Consider the following 19,673-nt stretch of genomic DNA (forward strand, 5'->3'; position numbering starts at 1 on the left):
ATCTGACCTGATTACGAACCTCTGCCTGTCCTCAACCTGCCCTTTGCCCTGTGTTATAATAAAATATTGAGAACTGTACTATCCGCCTTCTGTGTCTGCATTTGGGTCATATCCTGAGTCGTGATACTCATCAATCTACATTACCCCATAATTGAAAAGCAAAAACTGTTTTTTAGACATTTTTGAAAACATATTAAACATAAAAACAGTCATATCAAATGTACATAAGTATTCAGACCCTTTACTCAGTACTTTGTTGAAGCGCCTTTGGCTGCGATTACAGCCTCGAGTTTTCTTGGGTATGACGCTACAAAATTGGCACACCTGTATTTGGGGAGTTTCTCTCATTCTTCTCTGCAGATCCTCTCAAGCTCTGTCAGGTTGGATGGGAACGTCGCTGCACAGCTATTTTCAGGTATCCCCAGAGATGTTTGATCAGGTTCAAGTCCGGGCACTGGTTGGGCCACTTAAGGATCTTCAGAGACTTGTCCCGAATCCACTCCTGCGTTGTCTGGGCTGTGTGCTTAGGGTTGTTGTCCTGTTAGAAGGTGAACCTTGGCCTCAGTCTGAGGTCCTGAGCACTCAGGAGCAGGTTTTCATCAAGGATTTCTCTGTACTTTGCTCCGTTCATCTTTCCCTCGATCCTGACTAGTCTCCCAGTCCCTGCCGCTGAAAAACATCCCCACAGCATGATGCTGCCACCACTGTGCTTCAACGTAGAGATGGTGCCAGGTTTTCTCCAGACGCGGCACTTGGCATTCAGGCCAAAGAGTTCAATCTTGGTTTCATCAGAACAGAGAATCTTGTTTCTCATGGTCTTAGAGTCCTTTAGGTGCTTTTTTTGCAAACTCCAAGTGGGCTGTCATGTGCCTTTTACTGAGGAGTGGCTTCCGTCTGGTCATGCTACCATAAAGACCTGATTGGTGGAGTTCTGCAGAGATTATTGTTCTTCTGGAAGGTTCTTCCATCTCCACAGAGGAACTCTGAAGCTCGGTCAGACCATCGGGGTGTTGGTCAACTCCCTGACCAAAGCCCTTCTCTCCCAATTGCTCAGTTTGGCCGGGCGTCCAGCTCTAGGAAGAGTCTTGGTGGTTCCAAACTTCTTCCATTTAAGAATGACGGAGGCCACTGTTCTTGGAGACCTTCACTGCTGCAGAAATGTTTTTGTACCCTTCCCCAGATCAGACAATTCCTTCGACCTCATGGCTTGGTTTTTATTCTGACATCCACTGTCAACTGTGGGACCTTATATAGACAGGTGTGTGCCTTTCCAAATAATGTCCAATCAATTGAATTTACCACAGGTGGACTCCAATCAAGTTGTAGAAACATCTCAAAGATGATCAATGGAGACAGGATGCACCTGAGCTCAATTTCGAGTCTCATAGCAAAGGGTCTGAATACTTATGTAAATAAGGTATTTCAGTTTTTTATTTGTAATACATTTGATTTGTAATAACATTTCTAAAAACCTGTTTTCACTTTGTCAGTATGGGGTATTATGTGTAGATTGATGAGGGAAAAAATGAATTTATTTTAGAACAAGGCTGTGACTTAACCAAAATGTGGAAAAAGTCAAGATGTCTGAATACCTTCCGAGTGCACTGTACATCATTACCACAAGTTTGGACTTTGTATTATTCAGTCCCTTCAGGATTCTGCTATCAAAATGTTTTAGTTGCAAAATCAACAATTCCCCACATATTATGCAAGCAAGGACTTGCAAATTTGACCAATCACTGTACTATTTCGGCATTAAACAGTCAATTCGTAGCAACATTTTCTCACAAAACTGACCCAACGCCGCATTACAAAAAGAGGGCTGGCAATTTAAACCAATCAACGCACATGTACAGCATAATATAGTTAAATGAAGCCAGAAGTCAACAAACTTTTTCTCTCGTCACTGCATTTCGCATTTTGCGACTAATTTGAACACAATAATCGTGGAATCGTGGAGGGACTGAATAGGTAAGACTGAGCAGCACACGTTACAGGGAGACGAGCCACTCTCCGGCACTAAACGCCTCTCGCGCACTCTTCTCTTTCTGGGTCGGGGTACCACACGCTTCTTTATTTTCTTATTTGCAGCCCAAACCACCCCTTCACTAAGAACTCTCTCCTTTTGCTACTTTGTTTACTGGTATTGAATGAGGACCAATTTACGCGTTGTAATATAAATTAATTAATACAAGAAAGACGTGTCTGGAGAAGTCACCGCAGCACCGGAGCAAACATCCATCTTTCCACCACCGCTCCTTCACCACCTCTGGCCATTATACTGTTGGAACTACTACGCTACTGTGTTAAAATGACTGCAAAGCACCGAGGGAAAAAGAACAAACACAACCACGAAGACTTTAACCATTTGATTCATGAATCTTCAGAACCGGAGGCGCGAGGTGGAAACCAGAATGTGCTATTGTTAATTTCATTCCTTATGATTGTGATCGGAGGTGCCACCGGGACATGGTTCTGTTTCCAGCAGCACCAAAGTATAACCTACTTAGCAGACAACTTCATGGGCATGCAGATGAAGATGGTGACGCTTCAGTCCTTCCAGGAAGAAATTCGACAGACAAATGAAAAGGTAAATAGTTAACCATGCGTAATAAGACCATGGGCAAAAATAATAGGCGCATTACAAAGGCTCTGAAGTTTCCATGCGTCAGCAAATTGTAAAAATAACATTCTGTGCAACGTTTTTTGTGATCAAAATCCTTCTGTGTTTAGACCCATTGCAATACTAATCCGACCGTCCTAATTTATTTTGCATTCACTACTATGGAAAGCTCTAGCAGTCGGTATGTATATGCCTTCCTATAGCCTGCCTGCAGTTTTCAGCAAAATTTCAGGATAGGATATGATAGTTCTGAACTGATGTAGTACTGCCAAGACACTGAACCGAAGTGAGTCGCAAATTATTCTATTTCTAACCCCCGTCAAGGTGCGCAACCTGGTCTCAGAGCATATCGTTTTATTCTGTACGTAAATCAGACACACCATTTAGTATGATATGTTAAGTTTGTAATGGTTACATAACACAGATAGTTACTTATGGCAAAAAAATATATGAGGGTGGTTGGTTGTACGTATAACACTTATAACACGAACGTCTAGCAACCCAAAGCTTGTGAGTTCAAATAACTTTAGCATTGTAGCTAATTAGCAACTTTTCAACTACTTCTTACTTTTTAGCTACTTTGCAACGACCTAGCATGTTAGCTAACCCTTCCCCCAACTCTAACCTTAACCATTTTATCTAACCCTTTTCCTAACCTTAACCATTTACCCTAACTCCTAAACTTAACCCTAACCTTGAACCCTTAGCTAATGTTAGCCAACTAGCCACCTAGCTACAATTCATAACATATATGTTCTGCAAATTCGAAACATGTACGTTTTGCGGATTCATAACATATGATACTAATTGTAATTCGTAACATATTATAGGAAAATGGTGGTGGACATCCACAAATTAATACATACTGTACCATATGAAATGTAACATCATACTAAATGGAGTGTCGCAGTTTTATGTACAGAATAAGACGAAATGCTCTGAGACTAGGTTGAGGTGCTCATCATGCAGCTGTTGCCATTTGTAATGGGGATTAAATTTGACCTACAATGTGGGAACACTGACTGCACCAATAGTTTGTTAGGGTACATAACATAAGCCACTGAATGTCCCTAGAATATAGACATATTTCAATAAAAGATGAACTGTATAAGCGTTTTGAAATAAACACATTCTACTTCCAATTCGACTCCAGTCTTACAGCAGTTGACCCTGCTTGAAACCATGCTTCACATAGTCATGGTACGGATTTCAGTGTGCACTGTGCAGTGGCTCAAATAAAGAAGCCAGTTGTCTATATGGGGATAAATATAGCCTGCTACAACACTCGATATTGACCTTACTTCTTGTGGTGAGTCCCTGTAACATGCACTCCTATTAGTTTTCCAGCTTCATTGCACTGGCTGGTCTTTTATCATACATAGAAACATGTTCTAGAGATTATACCGATTCAGACGTGGCCACCCGGGTGAGTGTTTCCAAAACAATAAGTGCAGAGGGGAATTTGTAGACAAATTGAACACGTTTATGGGCGCAATTTACTTCCCAATTAGGATGAGGAGGTATATGCACTAGTATCTGCACATGCTTAATGCATGTTCTAAGTTACTTTGGAACATGTGTTATGCATACCAAAATACCCTGCGTCAATGAGAAGTCATTATGTAGTATTAAACCATGGCCCCACATACAGGTATTACAGGTACTTCATACACACTGTTGAGAGATAGGAAACCAGCATTCACAAGTTTGTTGAAGTTCTTTTACAAGGCAAAAAGTTGGCTGTCAACACCTGGTTGCAGGGCTAAATACAGGCATGTGATTTTCCACATAAAAATCCTTAACATGTTAACATGTTTGCACATTGACCTCACCATACACACACTATGCCACAATTTCACCTTGTGGGTCACAGCAAATATAAAAAGTGAGTAACCTATGTAGCTGTTACACCCATGAGGGAAGGTTTGTTTGCCCCCAGTTCAGGAAATTCTGCAACACTTGAGGGGCCAGAGTCAGAGACTTTCTGCATGTAGAGTAAGGTGAACCCCTATTGCTGAGAGGCAGGAATTCAGAAGAAGTAAGCTTTTGGTGAACTAACACTCGTACTTCACTCTTTTCCCCCTTACTAACTCTGACTTTTATGATAGCTACTTTATTGAGTAAAAATGTATTTACTATGACTGTGATATGTGGTCGTCTATCTTAAGATGAATGCATTAACTGTAAATTGCTCTGGATAAGTGCATCTGCTAAATTACTAATGTGTAAAATGTAAATGCTTGAGCTAGTATCCTATGAATAGTGTCAGTATTGCTAGAAAGCAGCCACAGTGTTCTGTCCTCATACTGTGGGGAGAGTCATTAAAGTGGTATTCCCCCGGCACAGGAAGGGAGGCCATCCTTAACTTATAAGATCACAGGTTAGCCTTCACACAGTGGGACTTCGTCACTGATGGGACCAGGATGTGGATTCACTTAACTGCTGACAGGATTAAATTGGCCTACTTAAATCATAGGATTATTCTACAGGTCAACCTGGTCAATATCTTGTTCTCATTTCTTTACACCCACTTACTGTAACTGTCTCAACCAATAGATCGTTTTCTGTCAGGATGGATAGCATGAGAGGTAAAATACTTGATAAAGATTGCTCACTTACTTGCTGTTGACTGCACTATGCGCTGACTCTGAGCTATTTCTGTTTCATGTCCTTGCAGCAGCACAGTACCAGTGACTTCGAGCTTCGCCTCAACACCCTGGAAGAGTCTTACACGCTGGCCCAGAAGCAAGTAGTCATGGCCCTGGCCATGGCTGAGCAGCTAAAGACCTTAGACCTGCCCGCCCAGGTCCTCTCCCTCCACACAGAGATGAACGCCCAGCTGGCTGAGATACAGCAGGCCACTGTGTCCACGGAGCAGCTGACTCAGCTGCAGGCCATGCTGAAGGGGAAGAGTGAGGAGTTTGAGGCTGTCCGGCTGCAGGTGGAGGGCCTGGCGGGTTTGAGCACAGAGCTGGCCCAGAGCGTGGAGGGCCTGACAGGGAGCCTGGCCGAGAGGGCAGGGCTGCTGGGCACCCTGAGTGCCACCATGGAGGGCCAGGCATCAGACCTCCTGGGGGTGAAGGAACAGCTGTCTGCCAACAAGGCTCAACTGGAGGCCAGTACAGCGGAGATCACAAGTGTCAGGTATGTAGTGTATTGGGAATTGGAAAGAGGTTTGAAATGTTTGGTGTTGTTGTATCTTCCATTGTATTGGTTGGTTTCACTGTGTATGCATACTTGTGTTTCAGAGAACTGATTGAGACTGTGCAGTCTCAGAGTGCCCAGCAGGCCAGAGAGGGGCAACAAAGTCTGCAGGAGCAGAACTCAGTGGCTCACAGTCTGCACTCTGAGCTCCACGCTCAGATGGAGGTTGTGCAGAAACAGGTCGCCCGGGTAACGACTACAGGAAGTCTCACACATGCCAGGGTGTAGAATATTGTGGTAGAAGGGTGACTGGGTCACCCTCAAATATACTTCCGTTTATGAATTGTCTTATATAGTGGTACGTTAGGACTGGTCACAGGTTATTTAAGCAGTAAGGCCCGAGGAGGTGTGGTATATGGCCAATATACCACGACTAAGGGCTGTTCTTACGCACGATGCAACGCGGAGTGCCTGGATACTGGCCATATACCACAAACTCCCCGAGGTGCCTTATTGCTATTATAAACTGGTTACCAACATAATTAGAGCAGTAAAAATAAATGTTTTGTCATACCTGTGGTATACGGTCTGATATACCACAGCTGTCAGCCAATCAACATTCAGAGCTTGAACCACCCAGTTTATAATGCCTTTTACAGTTTCTCATCTAAGCATTAGTGTTCCTAACGTGTATTTGTACAGAGGTGTATTTTGTACAGAGGAGCATGCACATTCTCGTAACTATTTTTGCCTAGTATGTGCCCATGGGGAACTTTTATGAGATTGCTGCTAACCCATTAGTGTGTAGAGGCTAATTGCCTGCTGTGGATTCTCTGATGAATTCTGGGTAAATGTTGTATTCCCATTCATATACTGTAATGTAGGCCAAATAAATGACATCAATGTGATTACAAAGTAACCATAGGCCCTGTACTTCCCCTAAGTACTAACTATAATTATGTCTGTTTCAGCTGGAAGGAGGGGGTCAAGCAGATGAGCCCTCAGAGGAGGTGGAGGAAGAGGCTGCTTCTGCGGAAGAGGAGCAGGCTGCTCCTGCTGAGGATGTGGGAGAGAAGGAGGCGGCTCACTTAGATGGGAAGTCTGTTGTACAGGAGTATTCGGCTGTCACAGAGGAACAGACTGCTTCTGCAGAGGAGGAGGGGGTGGAGGAGGAGCAGGAGGACTTGGCAGAGGCAGCACCAGAGGAGGTGGTGGAGGAGGTGCAGGCAGTAGAGAATGTAGAAGAGCAGGCGGAAGAAGAGGATTCTGAAGCAGAAGATGAGCAAGAGGAGGAGCAGGCCGTGGAGGAAGAGGAGGAACAACTGGAAGAAGATGAGGCCTCTAGTGAGGAGGAATGTAAGTCTGTCTTAAAATCTATTTCAAACTAGAGTACAAACCTCCAGTTACTGCAAGGTGCAGGGTACAAATTAAGAAATAAAGATGGATCCCTGCACACCGATGAATGCTCCCGCATTGTTATTGTGCAACGTTTCAACTCAAAGTCCTCATCAGCCCTTCATCAGGCTGATGTTATGTGCACAGGTTATTAATCTTTATTTCAAGGATTTTACAATTTATCTGTGACCTCTTTTGGCCTGACCTTACAGAAATTGTTGTTTCAAGTGAGGAGCACTAATGTGGTAATACAATGTTGTTACTAGTCTAATTGCAGTGTTATTACACAGGTATAGGAGCAAAGTGCAATTAATGTAACCTGTACTCCATATAATGTGAAGTGTTACTGACTCCACTTACAAAGTATGACAACAGACCATTTAGGGTATCAATATCTTCTCTCATTGGTAGAGCAATGCTCCTCACTAAAGGTTGTTGTGGGCAATAGTATATGAAATGTTTTTCTGATTTGCCTGGTCAGCTCTAAGGCCTTTAGTGAAGAGTATTGCCATTGACCTGTCTAATAATTGTAATGTTAACTGTAATGTTATTCTATATTACAGTGTGAATGTAAGCTGCAATGACAGCCACCACTCTCACAGAGGATAATGGACACGTTCAGTCTGCATCGTGACAAATGGGAAGGCATTGCTGATGTTGAGGTGCAATAAACATTTTGTTTGTCTCTCCAACGGAAATGGCTGGTCAATAGAATCCACACAACTCTCTGGAATTAGTATTGTTATCTCAATGAATGTGTGTTTGAGAAGGCTACCTGGTCAGGCAATGGTTAATAATATTCAGGACTCACCTGCCAATACCAACCTCAAGAAGACTTCATCTATTTTAACAACACAGCTGTATTTCTATAGATTATTTTCTGTACACCAAACTGTCACACTTTTTCTGCAAGCTCAGTTCTAGCCGTCAGAGTTCAATGTGACAGGGAGAAAAAGAAAAGCCAACAGAAAAAACACTCATTCACTCACACACTGTCACACACAATCAAACAAAGACAAAATGTGCCTGTCTTGTTGACATGAGAAGGGCTTTCCTTTTGTCATTGTCTGAAATGTGTCTTGGGATTTTGATTGGAATAAGGGATACGGAACTAAAGTTACTGAACGTAAGTTACTGTATCCTATTTGTTTACACTGTCAAAACCGCTTACTGCAGGAATAGCAAGGGCCATATCTATGAAATTCTCAAATGTTCATGCAGCTTCACTAAAGATTATATTAGTCTAGTAGTTGTATTTTTGTTTCACTTTTCTTTTGACTTTTGTCTGTACGCAAAGTGCACTGTTACGCAAAGTGCACTGTTACTGTCTCTCACAACGTACTGCTCATCTCAGATCTCTGTGATGCATCTTTAATCAAATAAACCCTGGTTCTTCCGTTATTTTTAAACTGAACTATGTCTCCATGTTTTTTAAATATTTTTTAATGATTGATTGAGTAGTATCTCATATGAACTGAAGTGAATGTGTTGGATACAGTCTTGTAATTATACAGTTGCAGAAAATGCCTTCATTCCAGGGACATGGAGTGAACATGTGGTGGCAGTGACACACTTATTATCTGTGTACAATCAACTCTGTAGCCTGTACTGCATCTGAGTCCCCTGTTGCGTTGACATTTTTACATTCCTATTCATTTACTGCTGTGAACGGTGGTCCCACTTAGTGCTACTTAGCAGCATATATACAGTGGGGCAAAAAAGTATTTAGTCTGCCACCGACTGTGCAAGTTCTCCAACTTAAAAGATGAGAGAGGCCTGTAATTGTCACGTTCTGACCATAGTTCTTTTGTGTTTTCCTTGTTTTAGTGTTGGTCAGGACGTGAGCTGGGTGGGCATTCTATGTTGTGTGTCTAGTTTGTCCGTTTCTATGTATGGCCTGATATGGTTCTCAATCAGAGGCAGGTGTTAGTCATTGTCTCTGATTGGGAACCATATTTAGGTAGCTTGTTTTGTGTTGGGGTTTGTGGGTGGTTGTTTCCTGTCTTTGTGTTCTCTGCACCAGATAGGACTGTTTCGGGTTTTGCCACGTTTGTTATTTTGTATTTGTGTAGTGTTCACGTTATCGTCTTTTATTAAACATGTTGAACACGAACTACGCTGCATTTTGGTCCTCCTCTCCTTCGACGGAAGAAAACCGTTACAGAACCACCCACCACAACAGGACCAAGCGGCGTGGTAACAAGCAGTTACAAGCACTATTTGGAGAAATGGACTTGGGAGGAGATCCTAGACGGGAAAGGACCCTGGGCACAGCCAGGAGAATATCGTCGCCCCAAAGAAGAGCTGGACGCAGCGAAGGCAGAGAGGCGCTGGTATGAGGAGACAGCACGGCGGCGCGGCTGGAAGCCCGAGAGTCAGCCCCAAAAATGTATTGGGGGCGCACACAGGAAGTGTGGCGAAGCCAGGTAGGAGACCTGCACCAATTTCCTGTGCTTACCGGAGGGCGAGAGAGACCGGGCAGGCACCGTGTTATGCTATGTAGCGCACGTTGTCCCCAGTGCGGGTGCATAGCCCGGTGCGGTACATACCAGTTCCTCGTATCGGCCGGGCTAGAGTGGGCATCGAGCCAGGTGCCATGAAGCCGGCTCTACGCATCTGGTCTCCAGTGCGTCTCCTTGGGCCGGCGTACATGGCACCAGCCTTACGCATGGTGTCCCCGGTTCGCCTGCACAGCCCAGTGCGGGCTATTCCACCTTGCCGCACTGGCAGGGCGACCGGGAGCATTCAACCAGGTAAGGTTGGGCAGACTCGGTGCTCAAGAGCTCCAGTGCGCCTGCACGGTCCGGTCTATCCAGTGCCACCTCCACGCACCAGCCCTCCGGTGGCAGCTCCCCGCACCAGGCTGTCTCTCCGTCTCAGCCCTACAGGTACTCCCACCTGTCCAGCGCTGTCAGAGCCTTCCTCCTCTCCAGCGCTGCCAGAGTCTCCCATCTGTCCAGAGCTGCTAGAGTCTCCCATCTATCCAGAGCTGCTAGAGTCTCCCGTCTGTCCAGAGCTGCTAGAGTCTCCCGTCTGTCCAGAGCTGCTAGAGTCTCCCGTCTGTCCAGAGCTGCTGGAGTCTCCCGCCTGTTCAGAGCTGCTAGAGTCTCCCGTCTGTCCAGAGCTGCTAGAGTCTCCCGTCTGTCATGAGCCGCCAGTCTGCAAGGAGCCGCCAGTCTGCAAGGAGCCGCCAGAGCCGCCAGTCTGCAAGGAGCCGCCAGTCTGCAAGGAGCCTCCAAAGCCGCCAGTCCGCAAGGAGCCGCCAGGATCCGCCAGAGCCGCCATTCAGCCAGGAGCCGCCATTCAGCCAGGATCTGCCAGAGCCGCCATTCAGCCAGGATCTGCCAAAGCCGCCATTCAGCCAGAGTCTACCAGAGCCGCCATTCAGCCAGGATCTGCCAGAGCCGCCAATCAGCCAGGATCTGCCAGAGCCGCCAATCAGCCAGGATCTGCCAGAGCCGTCAGTCAGCCAGAAGCTGCCAGAGCCGTCAACCAGCCTGAGCTATCTCTCAGTCCTGGGCTATCTCTGTCCTGAGCTACCTCTCAGTCCTGAGCTACCCCTCAGTCCTGAGCTACCTCTCAGTCCTGAGCTACCCCTCGGTCCTGAGCTACCTCGGTTATGAGTTACCCCTCAATCCAGAGGCACTCCTCAGTCCATTGGGGCCCTTTGTTAGGGTTCCTAGGCCAAGGTCGGTGGCGAGGGTCGCCACTCAAAGGACGCTAAGGAGGTGGACAAAGACAATGGAGGAGTGGGGTCCACGTCCAGCGCCAGAGCCGCCACCGCGGACAGATGCCCACCCAGACCCTCCCCTATAGGTTTAGGTTGTGCGGTGGGAGTCCGCACTTTGGGGGGGTGGTACTGTCACGTTCTGACCATAGTTCTTTTGTGTTTTCCTTGTTTTAGTGTTGGTCAGGACTTGAGCTGGATGGGCATTCTATGTTGTGTGTCTAGTTTGTCCGTTTCTATGTATGGCCTGATATGGTTCTCAATCAGAGGCAGGTGTTAGTCATTGTCTCTGATTGGGAACCATATTTAGGTAGCTTGTTTTGTGTTGGGGTTTGTGGGTGGTTGTTTCCTGTCTTTGTGTTCGCTGCACCAGATAGGACTGTTTCGGGTTTTGCCACGTTTGTTATTTTGTATTTGTGTAGTGTTCACGTTATCGTCTTTTATTAAACATGTTGAACACGAACTACGCTGCATTTTGGTCCTTCGACGGAAGAAAACTGTTACAGTAATTTTCATCATAGGTACACTTCAACTATGACAGGCAAAATGAGAAGAAAAAAAATCCAGAAAATCTCATTGTAAGTATTTGGTCAATAACAAAAGTTTATCTCAATACTTTGTTATATACCCTTTGTTGGCAATGACAGAGGTCAAATGTTTTCTGTAAGTCTTCACAAGGTTCTCACACACTGTTGCTGGTATTTTGGTCCATTCCTCCATGCAGATCTCATCTAGAGCAGTGATGTTTTGGGGCTGTTGCTGGGCAACACGGACTTTCAACTCCCTCCAAAGATTTTCTATGGGGTTGAGATCTGGAGACTGGCTAGGCCACTCCAGGACCTCTTCTTACGAAGCCACTCCTTCGTTGCCCGGGCGGTGTGTTTGGGATCATTTTCATCCTGAAAGACCCAACCACGTTTCATCAATGCTCTGATGGAAGGAGGTTTTCACTCAAAATCTCACGATACATGGCCCCATTACACGGATCAGTCGTCCTGGTCCCTTTGCAGAAAAACAGCCCCAAAGCATGATGTTTCCACCCCCAGGTATGGTGTTCTTTGGATGCAACTCAGCATTCTTTGTCGGCCAAACACGACGAGTTGAGTTTTTACCAAAAAGTTATATTTTGGTTTCATCTGACCATATGACATTCTCCCAATCTTCTTCTGGATCATCCAAATGCTCTCTAGAAAACTTCAGACGGGCCTGGACATGTACTGGCTTAAGCAGGGGGACACGTCTGGCACTGCAGGATTTGAGTCCCTTTTCGGCGTAGTGTGTTACTGACGGTAGGCTTTGTTACTTTGGTCCCAGCTCTCTGCAGGTCATTCACTAGGTCCCCCCATGTGGTTCTGGGATTTTTGCTCACCGTTCTTGTGATCATTTTGACCCCACGGGGTGAGATCTTGGGTGGAGCCCCAGATCGAGGGAGATTATCAGTGGTCTTGTATGTATGTCTTCCATTTCCTAATAATTACTCCCACAGTTGATTTCTTCAAACCAAGCTGCTTACCTATTGCAGATTCAGTCTTCCCAGCCTGGTGCAGGTCTACAAATTTGTTTCTGGTGTCCTTTGACAGCTCTTTGGTCTTGGCCATAGTGGAGTTTGGAGTGTGACTGTTTGAGGTTGTGGACAGGTGTCTTTTATACTGATAACAAGTTCAAACAAGTGCCATTAATACAGGTAACGAGTGGAGGACAGAGGAGCCTCTTAAAGGTCTGTGAGAGCCAGGAACCTTGCTTGTTTGTAGGTGACCAAATATTTATTTTCCACCATAATTTGCAAATAAATTCATTAAAAATCCTACAATGTGATTTTCTGGATTTTCTTTTCTCATTTTGTCTGTCATAGTTGAAGTGTACCTATGATGGAATGTACAGGCCTCTCATTTTTTTTAGTGGGAGAACTTGCACAATTGGTGGCTGACTAAATATTTTTTTGCCCCACTGTACAGTGGGGAGAACAAGTATTTGATACACTGCCGATTTTGCAGGTTTTCCCTACAATCAAAGCATGTAGAGGTGTGTAATTTTTATCATAGGTACACTTTAACTGTGAGAGACAGAATCTAAAACAAAAATCCAGAAAATCACATTCTATTATTTTTAAGTAATTCATTTGCATTTTATTGCATGACATAAGTATTTGATCACCTACCAACCAGTAAGAATTCCGGCTCTCGCAGACCTGTTAGTTTTTCTTTAAGAAGCCCTCCTGTTCTCCACTCATTACCTGTATTAACTGCACCTGTTTGAACTCGTTACCTGTATAAAAGACACCTGTCCACACACTCAGACTCCAACCTCTCCACAATGGCCAAGACCAGAGAGCTGTGTAAGGACATCAGGGATTAAATTGTAGACCTGCACGAGGCTGGGATGCGCTACAGGACAATAGGCAAGCAGCTTGGTGAGAAGGCAACAACTGTTGGCGCGATTATTAGAAAATGGATGAAGTTCAAGATGACGGTCAATCAACCTCAGTCTGGGGCTCCATGCAAGATCTCACCTCGTGGGGCATCAATGATCATGAGGAAGGTGAGGGATCCGCCCAGAACTACACGTCAGGACCTGGTCAATGACCTGAAGAGAGCTGGGACCACAGTCTCAAAGAAAACCATTAGTAACACACTACGCCGTCATGGATTAAAATCCTGCGGCGCACGCAAGGTCCCCCTGCCAGCGCATGTCCAGGCCCGTCTGAAGTTTGCCAATGACCATCTGGATGATCCAGGGGAGGAATGGGAGAAGGTCATGTGGTCTGATGAGACAAAAATATAACTTTTTGGTCTAAACTCCACTTGGCGTGTTTGGAGGAAGAAGAAGGATGAGTACAACCCCAAGAACACCGTCCCAACCATGAAGCATGGAGGTGGAAACATCATTCTTTGGGATGATTTTCTGCAAAGGGGTCAGGACGACTGCACCGTATTGAGGGGCGGATGGATGGGGCAATGTATCACAAGATCTTGGCCAGCAACCTCCTTCCCACAGTAAGAGAATTGGAGATGGGTCGTGGCTGGGTCTTCCAGCCGAAACACACAGCCAGGGCAACTAAGGAGTGGCTCCGTAAGAAGCATCTCAAGGTCCTGGAGTGACCTAGCCAGTCTCCAGACCTGAACCCAATAGAACATATTTGGAGGGAGCTGAAAGTCCGTATTGCCCAGCAATAGCCCCGAAACCTGAAGGATCTGGAGAAGGTCTGTATGGAGGAGTGGGCCAAAATCCCTGCTGCAGTGTGTGCAAACCTGGTCAAGAACTACAGGAAATGTATGATCTCTGTGTAAGGGATTTCTTCCATTGACGGAGAGGCGGACCAAAGCGCAGCGTGGTTATTTTGACTCATGTTTTAATAAATCACTTCACATGAACAAACTAACAAACTAACAAAAACAAGAAACGTGAAAACCCAAAACAGCCCTATCTGGTGCAAAACACAGAGACAGGAACAATCACCCACAAACACACAGTGAAACCCAGGCTACCTAAGTATGATTCTCAATCAGAGACAACTAATGACACCTGCCTCTGATTGAGAACCATACTAGGCCGAAACATAGAAATACCCAAATCATAGAAAAACAAACAGACTGCCCACCCCAACTCACGCCCTGACCATACTAAATAATGACAAAACAAAAGGAAATAAAGGTCAGAACGTGACAGTAGTACCCCCCCCAAAGGTGCGGACTCCGGCCGGACAGGCGGGAGGCTCCGGCAGCGGCGCCGGACAGGCGGGAGGCTCCGGCGTCGGACAGGCGGGAGGCTCCAGCAGCGGCGCCGGACAGACAGGACCACCTGCAGGGAGGAGACAGAGACAGCCTGGTGCATGGGGCTGCCACAGGAACCACCAGGCTGGGGAGACCTTCAGGAGGCTTGGTGTTAGGAGGCACCTGAAGGACCGGGCTGTGGGGGAGCACTGGAGCTCTGGTGCACAACCTTGGCACCACTTCCCCAGGCTGGACAACCACTTTAGCCCGGACCCTCCAGAGTGCAGGCACAGGTTGAACCGGGCTGTGGGTAAGCACGGGAGATCTAGTGCTTACTACACGCACCTCTCCCTTAGGCTCCATTCCCACATTCGCCCGGCACTAGGACGCACTGCACCCTCCCAGCGCCCCGGAGACACAGCACGCAGAGCTGGCGCAGGATACCCTGGACCAAAACTGCGTACCGGCGACCAGACCCGCTGAGCAGGCACCATACGCCCTGGCTCGATGCCCGCGCTCGCATGACACTCCTGGGGGGGGGGCTGTCCTATAGCGCACCGGGCTATGGACACGTACTGGCGACACCGTGCGCTTAACCGCATAACACGGTGCCTGACCAGTAACGCGCTGCTCATAATAAGCACGAGGAGTGAGCGCAGGTCTGCTACCTGGTTTAGCTCCACCCCTCGTGTGCCCCCCCCCCCAAAAAAAATTTGGGGGCTGTCTCTCGTACCTGTCGCACTGCCGTGCTGCCTCATATCGCCGCCGCTCAGCTTTCGCTGCCTCCAGCTCTGCTTTGGGGCGGCGATATTCCCCAGGGTCCCTCTCCGTTCAGTATCTCCTCCCATGTCCAGGAGTCCTGTGATACCGGACGCTGTTGTTGCTGCTGCTGCTGCTGTCGTCGCTGTTTTTTACCACGCCGCTTGGTCCTTGGTTGGTGGGTGATTCTGTAAGGGATTTCTTCCATTGACGGAGAGGCGGACCAAAGCGCAGCGTGGTTATTTTGACTCATGTTTTAATAAATCACTTCACATGAACAAACTAACAAAAACAAGAAACGTGAAAACCCAAAACAGCCCTATCTGGTGCAAAACACAGAGACAGGAACAATCACCCACAAACACACAGTGAAACCCAGGCTACCTAAGTATGATTCTCAATCAGAGACAACTAATGACACCTGCCTCTGATTGAGAACCATACTAGGCCGAAACATAGAAATACCCAAATCATAGAAAAACAAACAGACTGCCCACCCCAACTCACGCCCTGACCATACTAAATAATGACAAAACAAAAGGAAATAAAGGTCAGAACGTGACAGTAGTACCCCCCCCAAAGGTGCGGACTCCGGCCGGACAGGCGGGAGGCTCCGGCAGCGGCGCCGGACAGGCGGGAGGCTCCGGCGTCGGACAGGCGGGAGGCTCCAGCAGCGGCGCCGGACAGACAGGACCACCTGCAGGGAGGAGACAGAGACAGCCTGGTGCATGGGGCTGCCACAGGAACCACCAGGCTGGGGAGACCTTCAGGAGGCTTGGTGTTAGGAGGCACCTGAAGGACCGGGCTGTGGGGGAGCACTGGAGCTCTGGTGCACAACCTTGGCACCACTTCCCCAGGCTGGACAACCACTTTAGCCCGGACCCTCCAGAGTGCAGGCACAGGTTGAACCGGGCTGTGGGTAAGCACGGGAGATCTAGTGCTTACTACACGCACCTCTCCCTTAGGCTCCATTCCCACATTCGCCCGGCACTAGGACGCACTGCACCCTCCCAGCGCCCCGGAGACACAGCACGCAGAGCTGGCGCAGGATACCCTGGACCAAAACTGCGTACCGGCGACCAGACCCGCTGAGCAGGCACCATACGCCCTGGCTCGATGCCCGCGCTCGCATGACACTCCTGGGGGGGGGGCTGTCCTATAGCGCACCGGGCTATGGACACGTACTGGCGACACCGTGCGCTTAACCGCATAACACGGTGCCTGACCAGTAACGCGCTGCTCATAATAAGCACGAGGAGTGAGCGCAGGTCTGCTACCTGGTTTAGCTCCACCCCTCGTGTGCCCCCCCCCCAAAAAAATTTGGGGGCTGTCTCTCGTACCTGTCGCACTGCCGTGCTGCCTCATATCGCCGCCGCTCAGCTTTCGCTGCCTCCAGCTCTGCTTTGGGGCGGCGATATTCCCCAGGGTCCCTCTCCGTTCAGTATCTCCTCCCATGTCCAGGAGTCCTGTGATACCGGACGCTGTTGTTGCTGCTGCTGCTGCTGTCGTCGCTGTTTTTTACCACGCCGCTTGGTCCTTGGTTGGTGGGTGATTCTGTAAGGGATTTCTTCCATTGACGGAGAGGCGGACCAAAGCGCAGCGTGGTTATTTTGACTCATGTTTTAATAAATCACTTCACATGAACAAACTAACAAAAACAAGAAACGTGAAAACCCAAAACAGCCCTATCTGGTGCAAAACACAGAGACAGGAACAATCACCCACAAACACACAGTGAAACCCAGGCTACCTAAGTATGATTCTCAATCAGAGACAACTAATGACACCTGCCTCTGATTGAGAACCATACTAGGCCGAAACATAGAAATACCCAAATCATAGAAAAACAAACATAGACTGCCTACAACAAACTCACGCCCTGACCATACTAAATAACGACAAAACAAAGGAAATAAAGGTCAGAACGTGACACTCTGTAATTGCAAACAAAGGTTTCTGTACCAAATATTAAGTTCTGCTTTTCTGATGTATCAAATACTTATGTCATGCAATGAAATGCAAATGATTTACTTAAAAATCATAGAATGTGATTTTCTGGATTTTTGTTTTAGATTCTGTCTCTCACAGTTGAAGTGTACATATGATAAAATGTACAGACCTCTACATGCTTTGTAAGTAGGAAACACTGCCGATTCTGCAGGTTATCAAATACTTGTTCTCCCCACTGTATATTGTGGAAAAGTGAGTGTCTGTAATATGTTTTCCACATGTCAGTGCATGCCATGTAGTCCAAGGGCCACACACCAAAAATGTATAGTTCCATAATCTAGAAAATAGACCTGCTAAATCTCAGCAACACTATGAAGATAATTATATAAACATGAATACTGTGTGATTCAAAACTTGCAAATGTTTTTTCATTAATCAAAGAAATCATGCATCTTGGGTAATTTGTAAATGTTCCGACGTTGCTATGTTTCACCTTGGTTAATTTTGTTGCACACTGGCACATATAACGTTGTGCGTTCACTTTCCTTGCATCAGCTAAAGCATCATCACTGATCCAGATGAACCTTGAAATGAGGAAATATGTTTTAACCATGAACAATGGTTTTCTCATTTAATATAAGACGTTTTGGCAGCTGTATTTAGCCTACAAGGGCCATCATTGCTCTTGCCTGCTAGCCAAACTAAAGACAGTACAACGTTTGCTAGCTAACCCAGCTCACACAAGATGGGACTATTAGTCCTTTTACATCGTTTGTCATCTGCATCCGACTTTAATGTGCCCAGCAGGCTATACATTTGTTACCCCCGGTGACCGGGTCATACATGATACATCCTTCGTTCAGGCTGCAAAGGCGTCATTTCATCCTTAATGGGATTTAATGGCCCACATGGAAAATATGTGTACTGTCTTAATAAAACCCAATTTTCCACCACCATGCTAGAGTGGCTAATGCTGCTTCCTGAATGAAGGATTTTTAATGTACTAGCCGGTCGCCGGGTTAGTGTATAGGCAGCTGGGTTAAAGTTGGACGCACAATATGACAAAAAATGTCAAAGGAATAATAGTGCCATCTGGCGCCGGTTAGGTTAAAAACAAGTGTGTAACAATTGTAACCAAGATGTAACATGGAAATGACCCAAAATGTGTTTTGATTTCAAAATCGTACCTTTTATTTATAATATTTAATTAATGTGCAACTTTTACAAGTTGTAGATCAGAAATTCTTCAGCTTAATAAAATTACCTCACCTTTTCGGATGCCTTTTTTGTTCTGTGGCCCTTGGACTAATGTAAGGAATGACTCATGATGAAATCCTGAAAAACACAGATAAGACGTGTGTGTATAGTTGCAAACGCCTGTTTCTGCATTTGCTGGTTTGGTACTGCCAAATACTATGGTTTGCTATTATTTTATCTATTAAGCTAAGTTGATGAGCTACTGCATACTTGAAAATCATTCAATCTGACCAGAAATAATGTCTAACTTGTTCACACCCATCCATGATGTTTTATTCCATTGTTACACGTTAAAGGGTAAGGCCCCTGGAAGTTAACATGATAATTCACAATGGATTAGTATCATGTTATAGAATTATTTCTACATTTGTAAAGACTGTAACCATTGTGTGTATGTAATACTGCTGTATGTGAACATTTTCAGCATGTTAGAGAAGATCGGCCTGAAGACCAGCACAGAATCACTGATCTACAAATCATCTTATAATGTGATCAAGTTTGGCAAATCTGCGCAGCACTTGCTAATGTCGATCCCATTGAACATGCTTGTTGTGTTCTGTGTGGCGTATAAACTGCATTGCTTGCATCAGGCTCTTGGAGACGCAATTGGCTCAGAGTGCCCGGCAGCCCGCCTATGAGTCTGTATTGAACACACTGTGCCTCGCCTTGCCCAGCTGATGGGGAGGATACAGTCTCTCTCTCTTTTTCTCTCTCCCTTCCGCCCTGTCCCACTCTTCTGTCCCTCCCCCGTCCTCCATTATCGCTCCCTCTCTCTCTTCCAATCAATCCCTCTCTCAGGATCGTATCCGGCCTCTCCCACTGCAGTCTCTCTCCACCGGTCTCTGACCTTCAGCAGCCTGGGACCATGCAAGCCTGCCTGCCCAGGTATGGAACTAATTCCTACCCTGAAACCTATCCTATCCCCCTATCTGCATGACTTCCCTGTGCAGAATGTGAGAATAAATGTATTTTACTTTGATCTGAGAGTGAACGTGGTGTGGCCTCTCACTGGTGTTGCTTGGGATTTCCTGCAAGTGGAAGGTATACCCTTCCCTGGTATTTGAATTGTACTGTGTAGAAATATGATTTGTAATGTTGCTGTAGAATC

At 46.4% G+C, this 19,673-nt stretch overlaps 2 protein-coding genes across 6 annotated transcripts in view; both read left to right on the forward strand.

Annotated features, from left to right (window-relative positions):
* Window positions 1–1,775: 1,775 nt before the first annotated feature.
* Window positions 1,776–8,576, forward strand: LOC110532435 (uncharacterized). 2 transcript variants are annotated; one of them, XM_021616327.3, is made up of 5 exons: window positions 1,776–2,590; window positions 5,301–5,767; window positions 5,872–6,016; window positions 6,739–7,123; window positions 7,726–8,576. In XM_021616327.3, exons 1-5 carry the CDS (start codon window positions 2,312–2,314, stop codon window positions 7,728–7,730), a joined length of 1,281 nt encoding a protein of 426 aa, XP_021472002.1. In that variant the 5' UTR covers window positions 1,776–2,311; the 3' UTR covers window positions 7,731–8,576. The 2 variants fall into 2 exon arrangements, with proteins under 2 accessions (XP_021472002.1, XP_021472003.1); XM_021616328.3 differs by having other exon boundaries at window positions 1,855–2,590; window positions 5,304–5,767.
* A 10,639-nt stretch (window positions 8,577–19,215) lies between these two features.
* LOC110532437 (protein phosphatase 1 regulatory subunit 12B) overlaps window positions 19,216–19,673 on the forward strand; it is a 36,335-nt gene continuing 35,877 nt past the window's right edge. The window contains exon 1 of one of the 4 annotated variants that reach the window (XM_090184855.1): window positions 19,216–19,450. In XM_090184855.1, coding sequence (XP_090040981.1) covers window positions 19,431–19,450 — 20 coding nt within the window. In that variant the 5' untranslated portion in view covers window positions 19,216–19,430. The remainder of the gene's footprint in view (window positions 19,451–19,673) is intronic. The other 3 variants (XM_036988412.2, XM_036988408.2, XM_090184856.1) reach the window with 3 other exon arrangements.

The sequence above is a fragment of the Oncorhynchus mykiss genome, chromosome 9, assembly GCF_057628025.1.
Source record: "Oncorhynchus mykiss isolate SJ-2025 chromosome 9, ASM5762802v1, whole genome shotgun sequence".
In the NCBI taxonomy this organism is placed as follows: Eukaryota; Metazoa; Chordata; class Actinopteri; order Salmoniformes; family Salmonidae; genus Oncorhynchus; species Oncorhynchus mykiss.